At 40.5% G+C, this 21,199-nt stretch overlaps 1 protein-coding gene across 1 annotated transcript in view; it reads left to right on the forward strand.

The window, feature by feature from the left end:
- The first annotated feature begins 6,690 nt into the window (after positions 1 to 6,690).
- The window catches only part of TPP2 (tripeptidyl peptidase 2), a 56,875-nt gene continuing 42,366 nt past the window's right edge, over positions 6,691 to 21,199 (forward strand). Inside the window, exons 1-9 of the mRNA XM_050891963.1 lie at positions 6,691 to 6,852; positions 13,468 to 13,596; positions 14,767 to 14,862; positions 15,284 to 15,388; positions 16,045 to 16,169; positions 16,894 to 17,057; positions 19,130 to 19,284; positions 20,343 to 20,419; positions 20,925 to 21,052. Coding sequence (XP_050747920.1) covers positions 6,691 to 6,852; positions 13,468 to 13,596; positions 14,767 to 14,862; positions 15,284 to 15,388; positions 16,045 to 16,169; positions 16,894 to 17,057; positions 19,130 to 19,284; positions 20,343 to 20,419; positions 20,925 to 21,052 — 1,141 coding nt within the window. The remainder of the gene's footprint in view (positions 6,853 to 13,467; positions 13,597 to 14,766; positions 14,863 to 15,283; positions 15,389 to 16,044; positions 16,170 to 16,893; positions 17,058 to 19,129; positions 19,285 to 20,342; positions 20,420 to 20,924; positions 21,053 to 21,199) is intronic.

Here is a 21,199-nt window from a genome sequence, read left to right on the forward strand (position 1 = left end):
TGAACTTTTGCCTCAGAATCTTGCTTAAAGATTCCTCGCCCATAAACTTTTGGGAAGGTTGCTACCCGTGGTCTGTGTATCCTCCTTTGGGCATCTTTGTGGCTACAACCTTGCTGCCATCCTCCTGTTATCAGAGTTCAAGTCTTCCGCTTAAGCATCATCATGCTGTGGCCCCATCAGAGCTCAGGCCTTCTGGTCTTGCTGTAAACAATGTATTATTCCTTAGTGTTCACCCCTTTGACTGACGTTAACCACGTCCTTGGTTATCAGTAAATGATGTTCTTCAACCTTCGCTTGCTATTGTTTCTTCTGGTGCTTTTACATACATACATTTCCATCTGTAATTCATTCTACTAATCTTTGTATTTCTATGACAAATCTCTGCATGTTATGCAAGGCCAAGTCTGGGAAAAAGGCTCAACTCTGTTCCAAGCTTCAGAGAAACCTGAAAAATGAATCTGCACGCTCAGCTCTAGAAATAGCAAGTATATATTTATATTCAGCAATTTCTTTGCTCATTTCTGCAGCATAGTTAAAGATGACCCCACAAGCCTTCTTGCATCTGTCCTCTGCTGATGAAGGCATGGCTGCCTCAGTTTCATTCATGTTCTTAAACAGAACACATTACCTTGGCTTTGAATGCTCTCTAGCTAAAAAACAGATCATGGAGGCCACATTTGCTGTATCCTCATCATTCTGTGTTACACCATTGCAAACCTCAGCTGTAAGTTAATGAGAGAATTACAATCTCTTATTCCTTTAAGTGTCTGTCTCATCTGCCCCATGTGGGGCAAAAAATGCATGTCTAACTTTCTTAGGGAAGATAAGTTTCTCGAAAGTCACTCTGCAATTGGAACACAACCTCCAATGATTCCGGTGATTCTGAATTAGGAATTCAGAGAGGGAATGCTTCCTATAGGGTCAACTGCCAGCTGTGTTGAGGGCCTGTGGTGGCCCTCAAGGCTCTTATGACTGGGGATGTGTCAGAGCCCAAAACCCTCTGAGCAGGTTCTTTGAGATACCCCACATGAGGAGGGCTTCATGTTTAATACCAAATTTCCTTATTTGTAGATATTTGATGTTACACAGGATTTTGATTTAGCAGAGTGATACAGCAATGTACTAAAATCACAAGTGCAATATAGCAATTGCAATACACAGTTGGATCGCAATACAAACCTGATTGCCATTACCAGTCCCTGTATGCTCACCGCTACGACACTGGGCATCCCAGTCTCCAGGGAGGAACACGTGAGTTGAGACCAGCTCAAGCCAGTTGCTCTTGTCAAAGTTCATTTTCTTGGTTGTTCAGCTTTTATACTTTTAGGTTTGGCTGTGTTGCCTACACACTTCTCCACCCGTGCTGTTTCTCTCCCCTAATTATCTCAGGCAAGGCTGTTTACACAACTCAAAACCCCACTGGTACAGCTGGGTATCTAAAACAAAGGTCACCCTCAACACCCTTTGTGCTGAGATAAGTTCAGCTTTCCTTACGATAATTGGTGGCCATTCTTTATATTCTTCCCTGAGCTCATCATTCTTGCCCATCTCCTCTGAGCCTTCTTTCTTTGTAGGTGTTTGTTGTCACAGAATGCAATTCTTTTATTTCTTTCTTTTTATACCAAAAAAAGCAAACTTGAAAAACATGTTAGTTACACTGAAGATAAAAAGTGAGTATGGCATTTCGTTTTCTGCCTCCATTCTCAAGGAAATATGTTTTTAAAAAGCAACCCTACTAATAATTTGGCCACAGAAGACCACTAGATGTTTGACGTTCAACTGGTACTGAACTTCAGCTGCAGCTTTTTGCTGAGGCCAGTGTCTTGCTAAATGAACCCTACCTTCTTAAATTTTCAGGACTAATCAGTTCTTTGAGCAGCATTATTGAGAAAGCATTTAAAGCAATATATGAACAGCTCTCCATATGGATATCATTTCAGACAATGTTTAACAATTCTGTAAATAACAATATAGCCTAAAACCATTAGCTGGGCCTCAAGAACTTATGACAGAGAACAATAAGAATTCATTAATTTTAGCTTCTGCTAACTCTGACAGGCATATTTGAAATACAATTATGTTGAAGAGTAACAGCCAGCTGTTGCTGACTAATGATCTCATAATTTTATGTGTATACAATGATCTTCTTATTTTATATTTATCAAGGGATGAACATGGCAAACTGACCCAACCAGGTAAATAACTTCATGAAGACAAAGCTGAGGATACATTGTCCAGGAAGGAAGATTTGTTATCAGACTAAAAGATGGGGGTGTGGTTTTGTCTCAATGAAGAAGGAGTGTCAAAGTGCTCACTGCGTAGATCTGGTACCTTTGTCTGCACTGAACTGTTCTGTACCAATCAAAGAAAAAAGTACTAGGATTGAACCTTCTCTGAAAATCTTTATGAAACAGATCCACCAGAAAACTTACACAGGCTTGTAGCTACCCAGGCACTTTGTGGAAGTCTGAGTATAGGGCCTGGTAAACAAAATCTAAATCCTGTAAACCCAGCTTCCCTGTCAGAGTGTGCTGCAGACCATGCGCAGCAGCCAGGGCTCCCCATGCAGCGCCGTAGTCCCATGGCCCATTTAACCGGGGAGTGCTGTGCTGTGAGGGACCATCTCCACTCTGCACCAGCACAAGCATGACAGAGGTGGCACGGGAACCTGCCTCGGGTAAATGCTCCCAGCTGCTTTCGTGGGATAGTTTTCACCCAGGTTTATTCCTTGATCTGCTCCACCATGAAGTCACACCAGCAGAAGTGACTGGGGAAGCAGAACAACAAGAGTGAATGGCCAAGGATCAGGCTGGGAGGGAGTGGGAAACTGTTCCTTCTGGAGGACTTGTGTTGATTTACACTTGCATAGGAATAACGAGAGCCAGTGTGAAGGGAAGGGAGACAAAAGGCAATGGCAGGAATTAAGTACATCTTGATGTCCACCTCGTTCAAGGATCATCTATCCCCATTATAACCTAGAAGTTAGATACTGAAGCTAACCCTCTCTCATAAACTGGGAATGAGGAGTCATCTACTGAACACCTCGGTAATTAATGAACTCACTCAGAATACTGAAACACCTCCCTTGCCTAATGTGATTTGATGAAACACCTCTTCTCCCAGTCTAACTGGTAGGCTCATTCCTCCTCTAAACATGTTGTAACTGAGCTAGGGTTGGAAGAAGACGAGTGAAGTGGGTGAAATCTGTAACACGGTGACTAAGGTAATTGCTTGCAACTGAAATTTAAAGAGTTCTTGTGCTCAACTCCAATTGGTACTTTGCATATAATAATTTGGTGTTAATTAGAGAAAGAATGAAAACCCCAGTACTTCTCCATCCATGTCAACGCCTGCACTAGTAAGATACTAGGTCATGTTGTCTCCTGTTCACTTTGGGATGCTTCCATGCAAAACAGAAACGCCTGACTCAGAGAGAACCCTGAAGCAGCTAAAGCGTTTAGTTTGCGGAAAGATGCAAGCTCAGACAGAAAAGAGATTTCAATCCCAGCATCTGACTTCTGGGTGTAACATCGGGCAGAAGACGCAGCAAGTATCCTCAACCTTCTTATCTGAAGCGCGTTAGGGCTGCACATGAAATCAAAGGGGATCATTGGCTCGGCTCTGCATCCTGACAGGCCTAACACGTGAGCAAGGTGGGGAATTGCTCAGGGCTGTCAAGACTGAAGCAGCTTTGCCGGTTCTCAGAAGCAGACCTAGCAGCACATCCGTATGGGGAGTACACAGACCTGAATCTGGATGGAGCATCACATGCCCATGGAAATCTAGCTACCCGTAGACGTTTAGATGTTGCCAGGCCTAAAACCTGTTTCACAGTAGAAAGGTTTTCACAGAAGGTTTTCAACGCTTTCAAAGGGATCTGTAAATCGTATGCACCTTTGAAAATCAGAGTCCTGGGATGCGGCAGCAGTTGCTTACTCTTTCACTTTGGCTCAGTCCCCAGATCCGGATACAAACAGCTGAAATGGCTCCTAATATGGAGATATGAATCTATTTAACATAGCAAACCCAGATGAACTGCCGTACAAACTCAGATCCCGAGAGAGGCTAAATCACGACTGTAATGACCAAACCATATTGCCTCAAGAAGTTTTGTGACAGACTCTTCGTCTGAGTTTTCAACATGGCAACTTCACTTTTGCCGAACAGCAACAGTATTACTCAGAGCAAAATAAAGTTCCATTTGTTACAACTCAGAAACTTAGATACAGTAAGGGGAATCAATGTTGAGTGTGCATATTATCATTATAAAATAAATATATTGCAGAATTATTGTAACAAGCTTTATAATCAAACTAAACATCAGAAACTTGAGAAGCTCAGAATTAAATGTAAAATTCCAAAAACCTCAGAAAGTTCAGATCTGCAAAGGCTCAGTAAGATGCACAACCTTAACCTTAACCCTGTGTCCTAACACAGCAACTGTACTCATACAATGAATACAATACAGTTATGTTTTAAAGACTGTAACAGAAATTAGGTTTTCTTTCTTCTCTGATGGTATTGCTTTAAAGCCTGTTAAAAGATGTTTGGCACACCTTCCTCAAATCCTGATTTTTCCTGCAGAACCTGCCCTGCTACTTGGCAGTGCACATCATTGAGTTATACATATCTGTACAATCAATGTACCTGCTAATTAGATGAGTTGTTTGTGGTATAACTCTAAGACCAAGGCAACAGAACAGAGCAGAAATTTTCAGGGTTAGTAATAAATGTTTCCAAATTGTATGATACAGCTTGCTTATTGAATGGGATATGAAACATTTTGAAAATTTGATGGAGTTTAATGTCTCAAAATATACTAGGAATAGGATATATTAGACTTCTGTTGATCTGAATGTGCTGCGAGAAATACAAGCCTCTCCCACTGAGATACATTAGCAATGATACACACAAGGAAAACTAAATTCAAAAGGGCAGTGAATTAGATATTAAAAAAGTGAATAACCACCTTGTCAGAATAATTCTCTCCCTTGAAGTAAGATCAGTCAAGGTTTTATGGAATTCTAAAAAATCTGAATATAGCTGTCAGACACCAGCAGTATTCTAAGAAAGTCAAGCACATCGTATCTAGATATCAAAATGTAAAATTTTGACTTATGATTGAAAGCTAAAGAGAGAAGCAGATTGAGGTACACAGTAAGTACATATGGTACATGACTTTTTTTTCATAATACATGTTTTTAAGGCAGTGCTCTTCAGGTTTATTTTAGTACTTTACTTGCATAAAAATTCTGTAGATCTCTAAAGCCATTGATGAGCTGGAAGACATTGCTGATGGTAGCCCGCAAACTGGGGACAAGGCATAATGTACCACTATTTGCTAGCAACCCCCCCCCCATTTCTGCTAAGAAAGAACAAATGCCAGATTTAGTTCAATGAAGATTAATGTGTGACAAACATTCAGTAATAATCTCATCAGACCCATGAAGCAAAAAAATTACACAAATTGAAAAATTCTTAAAAGCCAAAATCCCTGTTGCTTTACAGTGAACGTTAATGTATCCAGACAAATTTCACCTTTTCCCCCCAATGTAACTCCAAACAGGAACTTGCCTGAAGAAAGCAAAGTGATACCCAAGTAACCAACAACTTTGTACCCTTATTGCCAGTTAAAATGGCTAAAGAGCCATGCGTCAGACACTACAAATAAGACATCTTTTTAAAATAAGTTCTCTGTATATTTGGTTTCAGATACTTGACAGTTCAGCTCTCTTTGCGAGTTTATATGTGACCATGAAGGCTAGAAACTAACTTTAAAACTCCTCTTCAAAGTTGAGATTCTCCCTTAACTACCTCACCAAAAATTTTATTTGGAGCTCGCCACAGCCTTTAGGCAGTCTTTGTAATTTTTTCTCTTTGCTGAACAGTTGCGCAAGCATCACTCTGCCGTGCGACACATCACCAAAGCCGTGTCAACGCACAGTAGCGGAGATACAGCGCTCCCGCAGGCACCGCAACCACGCAACGTGTTTTTATCCCGGACAATGAATCAGCAAAAAAACAATTCATAAGTAAACGTTTGCACATCGGTTCTGCTTCCGATTCGGACGGTTTCGCGCACCCCCCGCGCTGCGGCACCGGCACGTCCCCTCAGCGGTGCCCGAGGGAGGGAGGCCACCCGCCACCGCCGCAGGCCGCAGCCGGACAGCAGCCCTGAGGCGGGACCGACCCCCCGAGGAAGCCGCGGCCGTCCTGCCCGCCGGGAAGCGGGGCTCGAAGGTGCCTCCGGCGCCCGCCGCCCGCCGCCCTGGGCCGGCGACTCCCGCCCCTCCCAGGCGGCTCCCCCGCCGCTGCGGTACGTGGCCGCCGCGGCCCTGCGCGCCCCGCCCCGCCCCGCGCGGCATGCCCTGCTCCCGCGGCCGGCCCTCGGGCCCGGCAGCCCGCCCCGGGTTCCGGCGCGTTGAAGCACGTCCCTTCTCTGATTGGCTGCCTCCACCGTGGGCCCCTCCAGCCCCGGCGCGAGCCCCAGCCCACCGCGCGGCCGTATTGGTCGGTTTAGCCTCGGCGCTCTCGCGCCGCGGGCTGCGAGAGGGTGCGCCTCCCCGCGGATTGGTGGGGCGGCGCGGCGCATGCGCCTCGCCTTGGCCTCGCCCATTCCCACTCCCTCCCCTCGCAGCCGCTGCCGCCGGCCGCGCTCTGGTCTCGCGCGGCGCCGTCCCCCCTCCCGCCATGGCGGCCGCCGCGGAGGAGCCGTTCCCCTTCCACGGCCTCCTGCCCAAGAAGGAGACCGGCGCCGCCGCCTTCCTCGCTCGCTTCCCCGACTTCGACGGGCGAGGGGTGCTGCTGGCTGTGTTGGACACCGGCGTGGACCCAGGGGCGCCGGGCATGCAGGTAACGGGCGGTGGGGAAGAGCCGCCCCCGGCGGCGGCGGCCCTGAGTCACGGCCGCGGGGAGAGGTGGTGGGCGGCCCTCAGCGGGCAGCGGGAGCCGGCGGCGGGGGGAGCACCCGGGCCCTGCCGGGCTGCCCCCGTGGCGTTGTGGCGGGTGGCGGCCGCGCTCCCGGGGGGACGGGGGCGAGTGCGGGGCCGGGGCGTTCGTCCGGGAGCGGCCATGGCCCCCGGGCGGCCCGAGGCGTCGGCGAGAGTAGGGGAGGCCCCCGAGGAGCTGTCCTGGGGACTTGTCGTTGTTTGTTTGTTTGCTTACAGTTCCCGCCCAGCATACATTCGCGTGAGCGTGGGCTCTGGTGCGGGAGGGCGGAGGAATCCTGTAGACAGGGGCTCCGCACCGGTCACTTCGGGTGATTCTCCTTTTAAGCCATTCACAGACGTTTTATGGTACCTACATCTCTTTGGCTGTCTTCTTTCAAGTAGAACTCATTATAAAAGAATATTTTGTGTTTTTATTAAACCTTAGCATTACTTTAGCAGTAGGTAGCTTGAGGCTACAAACAGCCACTTAGATCTTTTACATGAAAAGTGTATTTCTGGCAAAATTTGCATACCTCTTTCTCTGTATTTTTTATGTGTTGTATTGCAATAACAATCTGTATCAGATTCGGTTCCGCCAGCTTTTTTTGGATCTGCTAGCTTTGTAGCTCAGATTGCACAGTGATTGCCATTATGATTTCGATCTCAGTTTTGTAAATTTCTGTGTATGTGATTTTAATTTTGGCATTTCTCAGTACTTGCTTATTTCTTTTAACTCTTGTCTCTTAACATTTCTTTATTGTTTCAGTTTGTATGTGGCCTTTTATGTTACTGCTGCTTCCAATTTCTTGTCAACATGTTTTCTCTGAGATGTGGCAAAGGAAGCATTGAAAAATGATTCAGACAGAGTTGTATGCAACTTGCTTGGATACTGCATCCTTTATTTTTTTAACTGCTTAGTTAAAAAAAGGGCCTGTGTTGGTTTCTGCCCTTTCTTTGGCACAGGCACAGATTTTACTCCCAAGTGAGCTAGTTCAGAGACCTAACCCTGGCAGATCTTTAGTTCAGTGTTCTGAAATGGCTCCTTATGGGGTTCAGGTAAGTGAAAGGATGAGTGAAGAGGATGGGTGGGGTGGAAGGAGGGACTGGACAGCTGTAAGTTCGATTGATTTAAGTTGGAATGAAACTGGTGCTTTTGGCAAAAAGTTGTGGGTAAGTAGAATAGTAATTAGGAAGCTGAAAGAAAGCTAGCCAAAAAGCAAACAAGATAATACCATGGGCAGACCAGAAAGTAGTAAAAGACAATTAGGAAGATGTGAATATAGATCGGATGTGCATAGTTCTGAAGTTTCACATAGGAAAGCAAAAAACCTAAATCTCTAAAGGTTATAAATGAGGAGTGGTCAACCAAAAAAAAACCAAACCGTGAGTTTATGGGCAGTAGAGGGAAGCTTTTTTCTGAGATAGGTAACCCTCATAATCTCAGTGTTGACCATACCAATTTTCTTCAACCTGTTTTCTTTATGTGGAGGATAAAATTTCAGGTAGTGAAGTAAAAGATTTGTAGAGAACTTTTGGGTGGGTGCGTGTGGAATTCATCTTGCAATGGGTGAAAGTGAGTTTGCAGGGATGTTAGAGAAACATGTAAAGAAGCTGCGTGCTCTTTCCACACTGCTCACTTAATACAGCTGACTTAGGCTACTTGCTGAACTACAGAACGGGGAGGCTTATTGCACAGGGTACAGGGAATTATAACGGAGACATAGGCAGCGCACAGTCTGTAGAATAGCCTTTTAAGTGTTTTTTCAGCAAGAGGATATCCTCACTCTGTGGAGTATTGGGCAGTTTACGTTTTGCCTCCAAGGAGTAAGACAGTGTCCTGGGCACAGACAGCGAGACAGCGTAGCTGTACTGTGACAAATAGTTTCTAACCTTGGGACTTTTTTTTTTTTAATGTCCTTGTCTTCTCTGCTGCTGCTTTTTCTTACTGTCAGTCTTACTGTCAGTTCTTGGCCTGGCATGGAGTTAGAACTGAGAATTGAGTCAGTTCCTTAGAGGGAAGAGAAGGCATTATATGTAGCAAGGTTAATAGGTATTACAACTTTGAGTTCAAGTTGAGGTCAATAATGATTACAGGCCAAAATGAACTACCCTGTTTTGTATATAGTGGGGTTTTTAGTCAAAACAAAACAGCTCATGTTTTTCTGCTCCCTAGTGTCTCATTCCTGGGTAGGGTTCCTTTGCTTGTTGATGTTATACTTTGGTTTGTAAACACTGATACCATAAATGTATGGCATATGATCACTTGCTGAGGGACAAAAAAGTTTGGGGACAGAGTGTAACAGGGAAGTACCATTATGTTTATATTCTTCCCTGGACGCTTGCTGCTAAAGAGAGAATAGTTACTGGGCTTAACAAACCTTCTTACATCGATTTCATTTTTCTGTTGGCTATTGGTTGGCTTGCTTTGCCACACAAAATGTTAATCTAACTTTTCTTTACTTTCCTTTTCTTTCTGAATCTTTTGTAGCCAGTGCCCTCTAGGGAACTCTTTTCACCTCTTCTTCCATTGCTTTACACTTCACCTGTTGATGCCAACTGTAAAGTTCATTTTGTCTGCTTCTTTCATGTTAGTTTTTTCCCCTCTCAGCCCTCTTGGTAGAATCTATTTCCTATTGTTATCTGCCGAGTCATGGCTTGTAATTCTTCAGTAAGGCACAGGGACTGATGAAATTTTAGATGGGCAGATAAGGTATGTTTAATGGAGCGTTATGGTTGTGTATGTATAGTCTTTGTTCAACCCCACCCTGTCCTTTCCCTGTTGCTGTTGTCACTTCTTGTTATGTTTCACGATAGATAAGTCAGTTCATCTGCTTCTTGCAATTTTGCTTGTTTTGTGAAGGGCTTGTTGGAATTATTATTTACTAAAATTAGCTTGTACTTTTATGAGACGACCTTTTAGCAGTAGCAGCTAGTTTGGTTTGACTTGCTTTTCAGGACTGAGTTAAAAAAAAATTGCTTGAAAATTATTTTATTTGTGATGATCATCAGCTGTCCCATGACCAAAGTGCTGAAGGACTTGTTCATCTCTTGTTGCTGCAATAGCTGTCAGTTGGAATCAGTAATGTTGTATGGTCTGGCAAAAGCATGCTCAAATGCATTTGACTTTGCCTTTTAACTTGGGATTGTCACAGATACTGGTGCTCCTCTACTTCTGTAATACTGATCAGCTGCCAGGATTATGCAGATTATTTTTAATGTGCTCAACTTACTAATTTATTTGTTTTACAAAGTCAGAGCTAACATGAAAGTGTTTTTCAAACTTCAAACTAAAATGTATAAACAACAAAATAATTTTCAGTATTTTATTTATTTTTTCACATGACTGTAGGCAAACCATGATATTAAAGGTAGGATTGGGGATTTTGTTATAAATACACTAAAATACTTTTAATTCTATAAAAGTTCTTCATTTTTTGAATTTTAATGCAAAAGGTAGTGAAACGTACCTTCCGTCTGTAATAAATTCATTACTTCAGGATTTTTCTGTTCACACGCGAGAACTGATCAAGTTCACTTGATTATTTTTTTATTTTCACCTGCCCCCCCCCCCCCCCCCCCCCCCCCCCCCCCCCCCGAATTATGAGACTTGAAAAGGAAAACCCAGTTGAACTCTGAGTTTCACTGTAGCATTACTACTGGTGGGCAGTATGCCAGACAACAGTTCATGTCAGCAGAAGAAGCCATATCGGTTACTTGCACTGAGTGACCGTGAACCTGTCTTGGATTGCTGCCGTTAGGAATTGAACCTTGGACCTTTGCACTTGAAACTCTCGGTTTCTTGTGTCTGACCGAAAGACTCTGATTTGTTGATTCTAATTGTACAAACTCACGTGCGTGTGTGGACCTGCTATTGAGCTAGGAGGCAAAGAGGCATATAGTGTAGGAGTTGCACATTGTCTTCCTGGCTAGGAAACAACTTTTGAAACTATGTGAGTTCACTATGGCATAAATCTGTGTTCTGGCCACCTGTTGCAGTATAACTTGTTTAGTTCAAACAAGTCACCTTGGATTACATTTTCATTCTTGTTTTCGTGTGCTTTGATCATTGAATAATTCACTTTGATTTTGTAATAATTTATAATGTATATTAATGTATACATATATATGTGTGTAATAATTTATAATATAATATATAGTATATTTATAATATAATAATAATTCACATATTGAAAAATGTCCGATCCTGGTAATCTCAGGTTTGGCTTGCAGTTGCTTTATTATTGGAGCAGCTCTTGACTTGTGTGTGAGTGGAGACTGGCATTTGAAGGCATTAATTACAAACGCTAGAAAATTATATGGTTTGAGTGCCTACACGCTGTGTTTCCCAAGTAAATTTTCACTACTGTGTAACTGTTGTTCAGTAGGTGTTTTACCAAGTTAACATGCTTTAACAATTTTCTTAACTGAACATGGATTTCTATGAAGAGAGAACAGTGTTGGTTTCTGTAATGGAAGTTCTTCCTTAGCAAGCCTCTTCAAAAGCAGTATTTGTTACCTTCTGGGAAATTAAATTAATGTCCTTTTTATGGTTGCTATGAGTTTGGGATTTCTGGGTTTGGTTCTTTTTTTTTTGAGCTGTTTAAACCTGTTTTTATTGGGGGGGAGGTTGCTTGTTATTTTTCTGTTTGTTTCGGGTTTTTTGTTGTTGTTGAGTGTTTTGGGGTCTTTTTGTTTGGGTTTTTTGGGGGTTGTGGGTTTTTGTTTGTTTGGTTGGTTGGTTTTTAAACTATGAGAATTTTAGACCTTGGAAGTATTTATCCTTATTTGTTGAGGTGTGATAAAAGCTTGACCCTTGTTGTCTTTTTGGCAGCAACAGAGTGACTTTTATGAAACAACTTGATCATGTTTTTAACTTCCAGCAGCTGAATTCACAATTCCAGAGCATGATTTGAGCAAAGCTACCTGCCATATATGTTATGTCTAGCTTCAAAATTATTGACAGAGAACAGAGGCAACAATACCAAATATTTAAATGGTAGAAAACAGCAAGTGTTGCTGCTTTTCTGAACAAGAAGCTTTTTTCACTTTCAGTGTAGTTAGTGTCTAGGAGATGTTGGGAAGATTATTGATTTCTTTTTTCTTTTTTTAAATAAATCTTTAATGTAGAACTGTAAAAATAGGTGCATATGGCCAATTCATAGAATCATAGAATAGTTTGGGTTGGAAGGGACCTTTAAAGGTCGTCTAGTCTAACCCCCCTGCAGTGAGCAGGGACATCTTCAACTAGATCAGGTTGCTCAGAGCCCCATCCAACCTGACCTTGAATTTTTCCAGGAATGGGGCATTTACCACCTCTCTGGGCAACCTGTTCCAGTGTTTCACCACCCTCATTGTAAAAAATTTCTTCCTTATCTCTAGTCTGAATCTACCTTCTTTTAGTTTAAAACCATTACCCCTTGTCCTATCACTACAGGCCCTATTAAAAAGTCTGTCCCCATCTTTCTTGTAAGCCCCCTTTAAGTATTAAAAGGTTGCTGTAAGGTCTCTGCGGAGCCTTCTCTTCTCCGGGCTGAACACCCCCAACTCTTTCAGCCTTTTATCATAGGAGAGGTGTTCCATCCCTCTGAATTCACATTGCCCTTCAAGCAAATACTACTGTATATGGAGTATAGTTTATTTGCTGAATAAACTCGTACAATACTTACTAGATGAAGCATGTTACTACAAGAAGATAACATTGAATATTTTTGCTAAATGTTAAAAAAAAAAAAATTCTTAGTCATACTCTTGGTAATTGTGTAGAAGGTTCCTCTAGGTGAAAGGAACTTTAGGTTAGTGGTTTCTTTTTTGATGATGTTTAGTTGCCTGCAACTACTGTGAAGTCCATCAGGGCTAGTTTTCATTTAATTTGAGGAGGCTTTAAATTTATGCTCGTAAACTCTTCTTAGCTAGTCAGCTCTCTTTCTCCTCACCCTGGTAAAAATACTGCTTATACAGTATTAGGTGTATATAGCCATAGCTCCTAACACTTCAGATTGATTAAAACATGAAGTAGAATCCTTGAAACAGGAAAAACAAGATGATGGTAACTCATGTTCCTTTTAGGTTTAAGCTCAGTTAAGAGACTCAAGCTTGTAAGTGCATGTACTTCAGCACCTTTCATTTTTTTAGAGTTGTGCACTGATTACTGTAAAATTTGGCCAGAATGGTGGGATGGAAGCAATGCAGCAAATCATTTGAACACAAATAGTAGTTTTTGCAAATGGTTTTGCAAATTTAGGCTTAGTTTTAAATTGAGGCTCCTGTGCTTTATTGATACAATGTTTTTACTTGTTTCTCTCCTAAATCGTTTTTAGAAATGAGTTAGTGAATTTGTATAAACCAGAAAGATGGAGACGTTGCTCTTAGTTCATTTAAAATTTAACTGATTTCAAGTTGATTTTAGGTCCTTCAGTTAAAGGATGGGTGCTTAAGAAAGTTAGTTGATATTTTTATTAACAGAAATGAAAAATTTCCTGGTTTGTATGCTGAAGGGTAATCAACTACACTTTCAGTTTTTCTGTGCTCGTATTTTCAGATTACAACTGATGGGAAACCCAAGATAATTGATATAATTGATACAACAGGCAGTGGTGATGTAACTACATGTACCATTGTAGAACCTAAAGATGGGGAAATTACCGGTCTTTCTGGAAGAACTTTAAAGGTGAGTTTTTGGTGGTGCAGAGACACCACTGGGCATCTTTTTCTTTCTTTCTTGTTTAACAACAAATTTAGCACATATTTTGGTTTCTGCAGAACTTACTGCCTTTTAACCAGATCTTATCCAAAACTAATACCGCATTTGCTCGTCCTCATACAGGTTGTTTGACATTTCTTTTACTTTTTGTATGTCTTTATATTGAATATTCTCTATAGCTGAATGGGGGTGTGTACAGAGTTTTGTTGGGGGCTTGATAATCATTTAATTACTCTTTGTTCAAATCAGTATCTGATATAGTTTTGGAAGTTGACTGAAGAAAACATGCTAACATGCTTTAAAAATATCAGACATGGTTCTGTCTTTAAAAGTGCTAGTATTTTCCACATCTGTATAAACTGCAAGAGGAATTGTGTTAAGCTCATAGTAAATAGTTCTAGAGACTGAAAAATCTGTGAGGACTTAATTGTAGGCTCACTGCATTTTCACTACGAATAGAACAGAAATGGTGTAGGGTTTTCAGAAAGGATGCAATGAGATCTAGTAGAGGTCTCGGCTACATAGAGCTGCTGATGTTACTGACATGTTCTTGATTGGCTGGTTAGATTAATGAGGTGATACAGGGGCATCAAATCGTTGGATCTCTCCATGCTATCAACTTTCTTCTGAATTTTGCACAGAATACGATTGTAAGGGTGAATCTGTTGCGCTCTTTTGCTGTTGTTACTAGGAATAGTGGATCTGATATACCGAGAGTCTAAACTGCAGCAAGATAAGAAATTAGACATTCAGATGTTTGTGATGACCTCTAACCATAATACCCCTTCATGCTAGGGTGCTGCTTTTCATTTATAATGCTATTATTTCCCCAGACCTCTACCCAATAAAGTCACTGCTGGGGCTGTACGTTTTAAAAGTAGAGTATCAGGGCAACTGATGCTTAAAGATGTTCAATGGCTGTGTCACATGAATTGATACTGATTTCTTTGGAACTGGATTGAAACTGCCATGTCATGTTGTTGAAACTTAGTGCAGTAGTTACTGTCATGGAGACAGGGAATTAAATTGGTGATATTTGCAAGTCTGTTCTGCTAGGCTCTCTTACACAGTGTTGATTTTATTTTTTTTTTTTCCCATACCATTAGTTAACCTATTTCTGAATATACTTTTCTGTAGATTCCAGTGAACTGGGTAAATCCTTCAGGCAAATATCACATTGGCATAAAAAATGGCTATGATATCTATCCTAAAGCTCTTAAGGAGAGGATTCAGGTAAGGAATTACTTTTTGCTTCTGGTGTACAGTCATGTTTCACTGTTCTGATTCTTAAGTTTTTCTATGAAACTACAGTATGTGATTTGCTAACACACGTAGGCTGCTAGCCAGCGCTTGAGAGCTATTCTCTCACTGATTTTTGTTTAGTTTTGACATGATCCATTTCTCCTGTGATTTTTCAGAACAACAGGAAGTGGCCCGGTGGTCTTCCTCACAGTGGTCCATTGCAGCAAAAAGGCTAGCAATTACTGATACCCATTTCTTTTTTCTGTGTAGCAATTGATGGTTATTTATAGTATTGCATTGAACTTTTTTAGCCATTGTGTCTCAAATCAGAATTTTCAAATTATTTTTGTAGTCTTCATACTTTGACATGTGTATTTGTCAATATATTGAGAAACCTGATTTTATTTTACAGAAGGAACGCAAGGAAAAGCTCTGGGATCCTGTTCACAGACTGGCTCTAGCAGAGGCCTGTAGGAAACAAGAAGAATTTGATGCTGCTCATAGCTCTCCCTCCCAGGTTTGTATAAGTCTAAATAAATTTGTAAACTGGTTGTTTGCACCAATTTGTTACTGGTTGAGAGGATTAAAATATTTTATTAGATGAGTGAAGGAAAGATACTTGTGATTATTTTGGCAGATAACGTACTGATTAATTTAAAAAGTCTGGATATGCATGGTTGTTTGATTTGCTTAGTGTTGTTAACTTTCTAAACTTGTTTTCAAATATGAAAAGGGTGTTACTTCAAATACTTTGTAGCATTTTTAGTAAGTTTTATTTTTAATTTAATATGCTCTTTTTTGAGGCTGTCATCCCTGCTGTGTTCAAAGTTGGAATCTTCTAAACATATCCTTTCCTTTCTAAACTATGTACTATTTCAGTGAAGTACCAGAAATGCCTCAGGTCACTTCTGTATCATGTAACAATCTGTAAAAAAATATGAGGGCTTTAAATGTTACAGTTACAGAAACTGGAAGTAGTTATACATAATAGGCCAAAAATAAATAGTGCACTGTTGAAGACCATTGAACTTCTAGATGTTTGTGACTCCTATGATAGTCTTACATTCTTGATGAAGTAACAGAACAAATGTATAGCATCAGAAAGAAATATGGGATTACCTATCTTGTAATAATTTTAGAAATACTCTAACTGTATTTTTGTTGCCATGTTAGGTAAATAAGCTAATAAAGGAAGAACTTCAAAATCAAGTGGAACTGTTGAATTCTTTTGAGAAAAAATACAGTGATCCTGGCCCAGTATATGATTGTCTAGTATGGAATGATGGTGAGACCTGGAGGTAAATGCCTAAACTTGTCTAAAATGTCTTGTTCTATACATAAAACAACAGCTTGCATTGAAGACTGTGTTAACTTTTAAATCTACCCTCTTTATAGAGGTCTTAAATATTGTTTGCTTTAAAATAATCTTGCTGTATCACTTGAGTTTCATGACAAAGTTCCGATCCCAAATGAAGATGGGGTAGAATGATGCCTTAAAGACAGCATGATATAAAGTGTAAGCTTGTGGGATTTTCCTCTGAGGCAGAGTAAAATTGCTTTGAGTATCCATTGGTGATAGGGGAAAAAAAAAAACCCAAACCAAAAAAAGCAGAAGTCTTTGCACAGACTTCAGGATGTAGTATGGCACTTTTCTTGACTGATAATGTGCATCATACAAAACAGTGGGTAAGACTTCAAATGTTTGTGTACCAGCACTGAACAGCTAGCTTTAGTAAAATTTCTTCCTTGAAGTAATTGCCTGAATTTCCATATGCTTGCTTTTCAAAGACAGATTTATTTGAATTTAGTAGCATTTGAAAATCAGTTTATTTAGAGATCTTTGTAGTTTCTGAATCTAAGTGTAAACAGCCAGGTTTAAAAATACTGACTTAAAGAAGTAAGATACCATAAACACAGAACCAGAGTCCTTGAAGTCTTTGTGGTGCTCTTTGCTGGGGGGGGAGGAGATAACTGAAAGTTTACAGCAGATGGAAGATTGCCTTTTTTTGTTTTTGTCAACAGAGCTTGCATAGACACAAGTGAGAGTGGTGACTTAACTAACTGTACAGTGCTGAGAACCTACAAAGAGGCTCAGGAATATGGATCTTTTGGAACATCTGAGATGTTGAATTATTCTGTGAATATATATGATGATGGAAACCTTCTTTCCATTGTGACAAGTGGAGGTAAATGAAAGTAATCATAAGAAAATTTTGCTGCTGAGTAGGTATCATGAGAAGCAGCAATTTGTATTGGGTCCTGATTCCGATACCTGGAGTGGCTCAAGGCAGCTGTCTTAATACAGCATTCGTTACTATGGCAATAAAGATCAATATTCAGATTTCCTGAACTAAACCTATAATGACAGCTTGTTACCAAACTTGCTTGCATTTTTGTCTGAAATATGGTCAAATTTGTGTTCATATGCGTGTATGCATAGAATGTGTATACTTAAGTGCTCTTTAAGATGTTCCTGCATCTTAAAGCCTAAAATAGAGAGAACCTTCTTTCAAAGTACCTTTTTTGTTTTATTTCTTAAATATAGGGTGTTGTATAATTTAAGAATCCTAAATAAGACATCCATGAGCAAAAGGGGGTGTTAATCTTTATTTTGGTTTATCCAAACTTTTTTGTGATGGCAGGTGTCACTATAGCTGTAGCTCCAACCACTCTGAGCCCATATTTGTGTATTTATATAATCATGTTTTGTTTTGGAAGCATCCCGAGTGGTTAAGGTGGTATGGATGTATTTAATTTGAAAAATGCTCTTAATTTCTCATGAAACTATACAATTTCAGTAGAACTACAGAAGCAGTTCTGGTTTCTAAATCGATGGTAATTTTTCAGAGAGATTCCTTTTTATACTTCTGTGCAGTTTTATTTCTGATTTTTTTTCTTAATCTCCACTATTTGAGTCATCTCAGGTATAATTTTCATAACTTTCAGTAGGAAGTGTTAAGTCTTTTAAGTAACTTCTGTTAGTGGAATTAAGTTAATACATCCTTTCTCTGTGCCTGCTGTTTCCTTTCTCCCCTCAAAAAGCTGTTTTATTTTGCAGATTGCTGCTGTTTACTGGCTTTTTTTTTTTCCTTAGTATAATAGAACATTTATTAAATAAAGTGATTTGAACCCTGGGCTCATTTTATCAAATGACAGAATCATTTAGGTTGGAAAAGACCCTTAAGATCATTGAGTCCAACTGTTAACCTAGCACTGCCAAGTCTACCACTAAACCATGTCCCTAAGCACCATGTCTATGCGTCTTTTAAATACCTCCAGGGATGGTGACTCCACCAGGTCCCTGGGCAGCCTGTTCCAATGCTTGACAACCCTTTCAGTGAAGAAAATTTTCCTAATGTCCAATCTAAACCTCCCCTGGTGCAACTTGAGGCTGTTTCCTCTCATTCTATCACTTGTTACTTGGGAGAAGAGATGGACACCCACCTCGCTACAACCTCCTTTCAGGTAGTTGTAGAGAGCAATAAGGCCTCCCCTGAGCCTCCTTTTCTCCAGACTGAACAACCCCAGTTCCCTCAGCCGCTCCTCATAGGACTTGTTCTCTAGACCCTTCACCAGCTTCATTGCTCTTCTTTGGACAGGCTCCAGCACCTCGATGTCTTTGTTGTAGTGAGGGGCCCAAAACTGAACACGGTATTCAAGGTGTGGTCTCACCAGTGCCGAGTACAGGGGGACAGTCACTTCCCTAGTCCTGCTGGCCACACTGTTTCTGATGATAGAAGCCAGGATGCTATTGGCCTTCTTGGCCACCTGGGCACACTGCCAGCTCATATTCGGCTGGCTGTCGACCAACACTCCCAGGTCCTTTTCTGCTAGGCAGCTTTCCAGCCACTCCTCCCCAAGCCTGCAGTGTTGCATGGGGTTGTTGTGACCCAAGTTCAGGACCCGGCACTTAGCCTTGCTGAACCTCACACAATTGGCCTTGGCCCATCGATCCAGCCTGTCCAGCTCCCTCTGTAGAGCCTTCCTTCCCTCAAGCAGATCAACACTCCCACCCAACTTGGTGTCATCTGCAAACTTACTGAGGGTGCACTCGATCCCCTCGTCCAGATCATTGATAAAGATATTAAACAGAACTGGCCCCAATACTGAGCCCTGAGGAACACCACTTGTGACTGGCCACCAACTGGATTTATATAGTTGTAGCTCAAAACGTGAAAATTAATTGAGCTGCAGTGTATTAAATTGGTATAAATGAAGTTCACTAAACATACAGTGATACAACTTTTCATTTGCTCAGGAGCACATGGAACACACGTGGCTAGTATTGCAGCTGGATATTTTCCAGAAGAACCAGAACGAAATGGTGTGGCTCCTGGAGCTCAGATTCTTGCAATCAAGATTGGCGATACGAGACTAAGTACAATGGAAACTGGCACTGGTCTAATAAGAGCTGTGAGTATTTCACTGAATAAACGATTCATCTCAGCAGTGTGACTTAACTGTAGAATATTGTGGAAGACTTTTGACTCTACTTGCTTATAGGCTGTGTTTTTGTGGTTCTAGAATATTTCCAACAACAAAAAAACCCCAACCAAACACCCCCCCGCCCCCCAAAAAAAAAATCCAAACCAAACAAACCAAAAATAACTCAACCGAAAAAACCCATAACAACAATCAGAATATATTTTAAACTGTAACTTAAGACTAATGTTTTAATATAAAACGAGACTTCTGTTGCATAGAGCACTTACAGGGTTTTTCAGACTGATAGAGTTGCAATGTGTCTGGCTAGCTTGACAGGTGGGCTAAGTTGCTAGTATGCTTATTTAAAGTTCCTTATTCTGTGTTGTGTATGTATTGTGAGTGTATTTTTTTTATAGTTACTTAGATAACTACAGAATACTTAAATCTAGAATAGGGACTAGTATCTACCCATGTGGCTGAATTAGTTTTAACTCTGTTTCTTAAGAGAGTGAGGAAAAATATCATTCCTTTTTAATGATGAAAAGCCCAAGACCTTTTCCATGTAGTGAGTTGATGGGGAAAAATTTTATACAAGAAAAGGAACTGAAAATAGAAAATTATATTTGTGGCCCATGGAATATCATGCTATAGCAACATGAGGATGTACAATAATGTTTTTGTGACTTTTTGGAATTTAACCAAACTGCACAGGAAAGGAGAATTTTATATTATTGAGGACAGACATTTGAGACAATATTAATAATGTCTGCAGTTTTCTGTTGGGGTAATGTCTTAATTTATAGCTTGGAACATGGCAAGAATAAGACTATTCAGGGAGTGGGTTTTTTTATTCTGTTTGTTCACTGGGAAAATACCACTTAACTGGTTGAAGTAAATTCAATTATTTTCTTTTGTAGAGTCAGAAGAAATTTATCCCTTTTTCTTAGATCTGTAGCAGATCAGTTTAAGCAGATGTTTTTTGCCATTCCTTAAGTGACTTATTCTATGACTAGTATGTATTTTGGCTTTTATTTTTACTTTATCAGATGATAGAAGCAATAAAATACAAATGTGATCTTGTCAACTATAGCTATGGAGAGGCAACACATTGGCCAAATTCGGGGTGAGTAGTACTATGGTTAATATAAAGTATTTTAATATCACGGAATTGGAATTACATTTATTGAGCTTTGTGTAAATGAACTGTCAGTAAGAATGAATTGTCCAGACCTAAATGATTCATATACATTAAACTGCTGCAGTTTACTTTTTTAACTATCTTTGAAAGTTAAGTAAACCTATTGAAAGTGCTACTCACTTATAATACAAATAATATTTTAGAATAATAAAGAATTTTTGTAGTTGGAACACCACATAATCTGTGGGGTTTTTTTGAAGACCTAATATTGCTACATAATTGTTACTCCTTTTTAAAACCATAATATAGTTTTTGTGGTCAGCTTCTGTACTGGAACCGCCTCGCTAGGTGTGGGAAGCAGGCTGCATAGTATTCCTTGTTCTGTGACTAGTCACAGAGATTCTACTAGAAATGGGAGTTTTTCCCTGTGGGAAGAAAGCAATATTGTTGATTAAATTACTTTTTTTTTTTTTCCCCCCTCTTACATCAGGAGAATTTGTGAAGTAATTAATGAAGCAGTGTGGAAACACAATGTAATCTATGTTTCAAGTGCAGGAAATAATGGCCCTTGCCTTTCTACAGTAGGATGTCCTGGTGGAACTACATCTAGTGTAATAGGTAAATAATTTGTTTTGAAAAAAAATTTTGGCAATATTCAGCTTCTGTCTTTTCAAGCTTTGTACTTGTGTTACATGTTTGAGATTACCAGTTGATTGCTGAACTAAATCTAAAAAAAATCAAAGACTACTGGGCTATGAGATTAAT

This window comes from Gymnogyps californianus, chromosome 1 (assembly GCF_018139145.2).
Source record: "Gymnogyps californianus isolate 813 chromosome 1, ASM1813914v2, whole genome shotgun sequence".
Taxonomy (NCBI): Eukaryota; Metazoa; Chordata; class Aves; order Accipitriformes; family Cathartidae; genus Gymnogyps; species Gymnogyps californianus.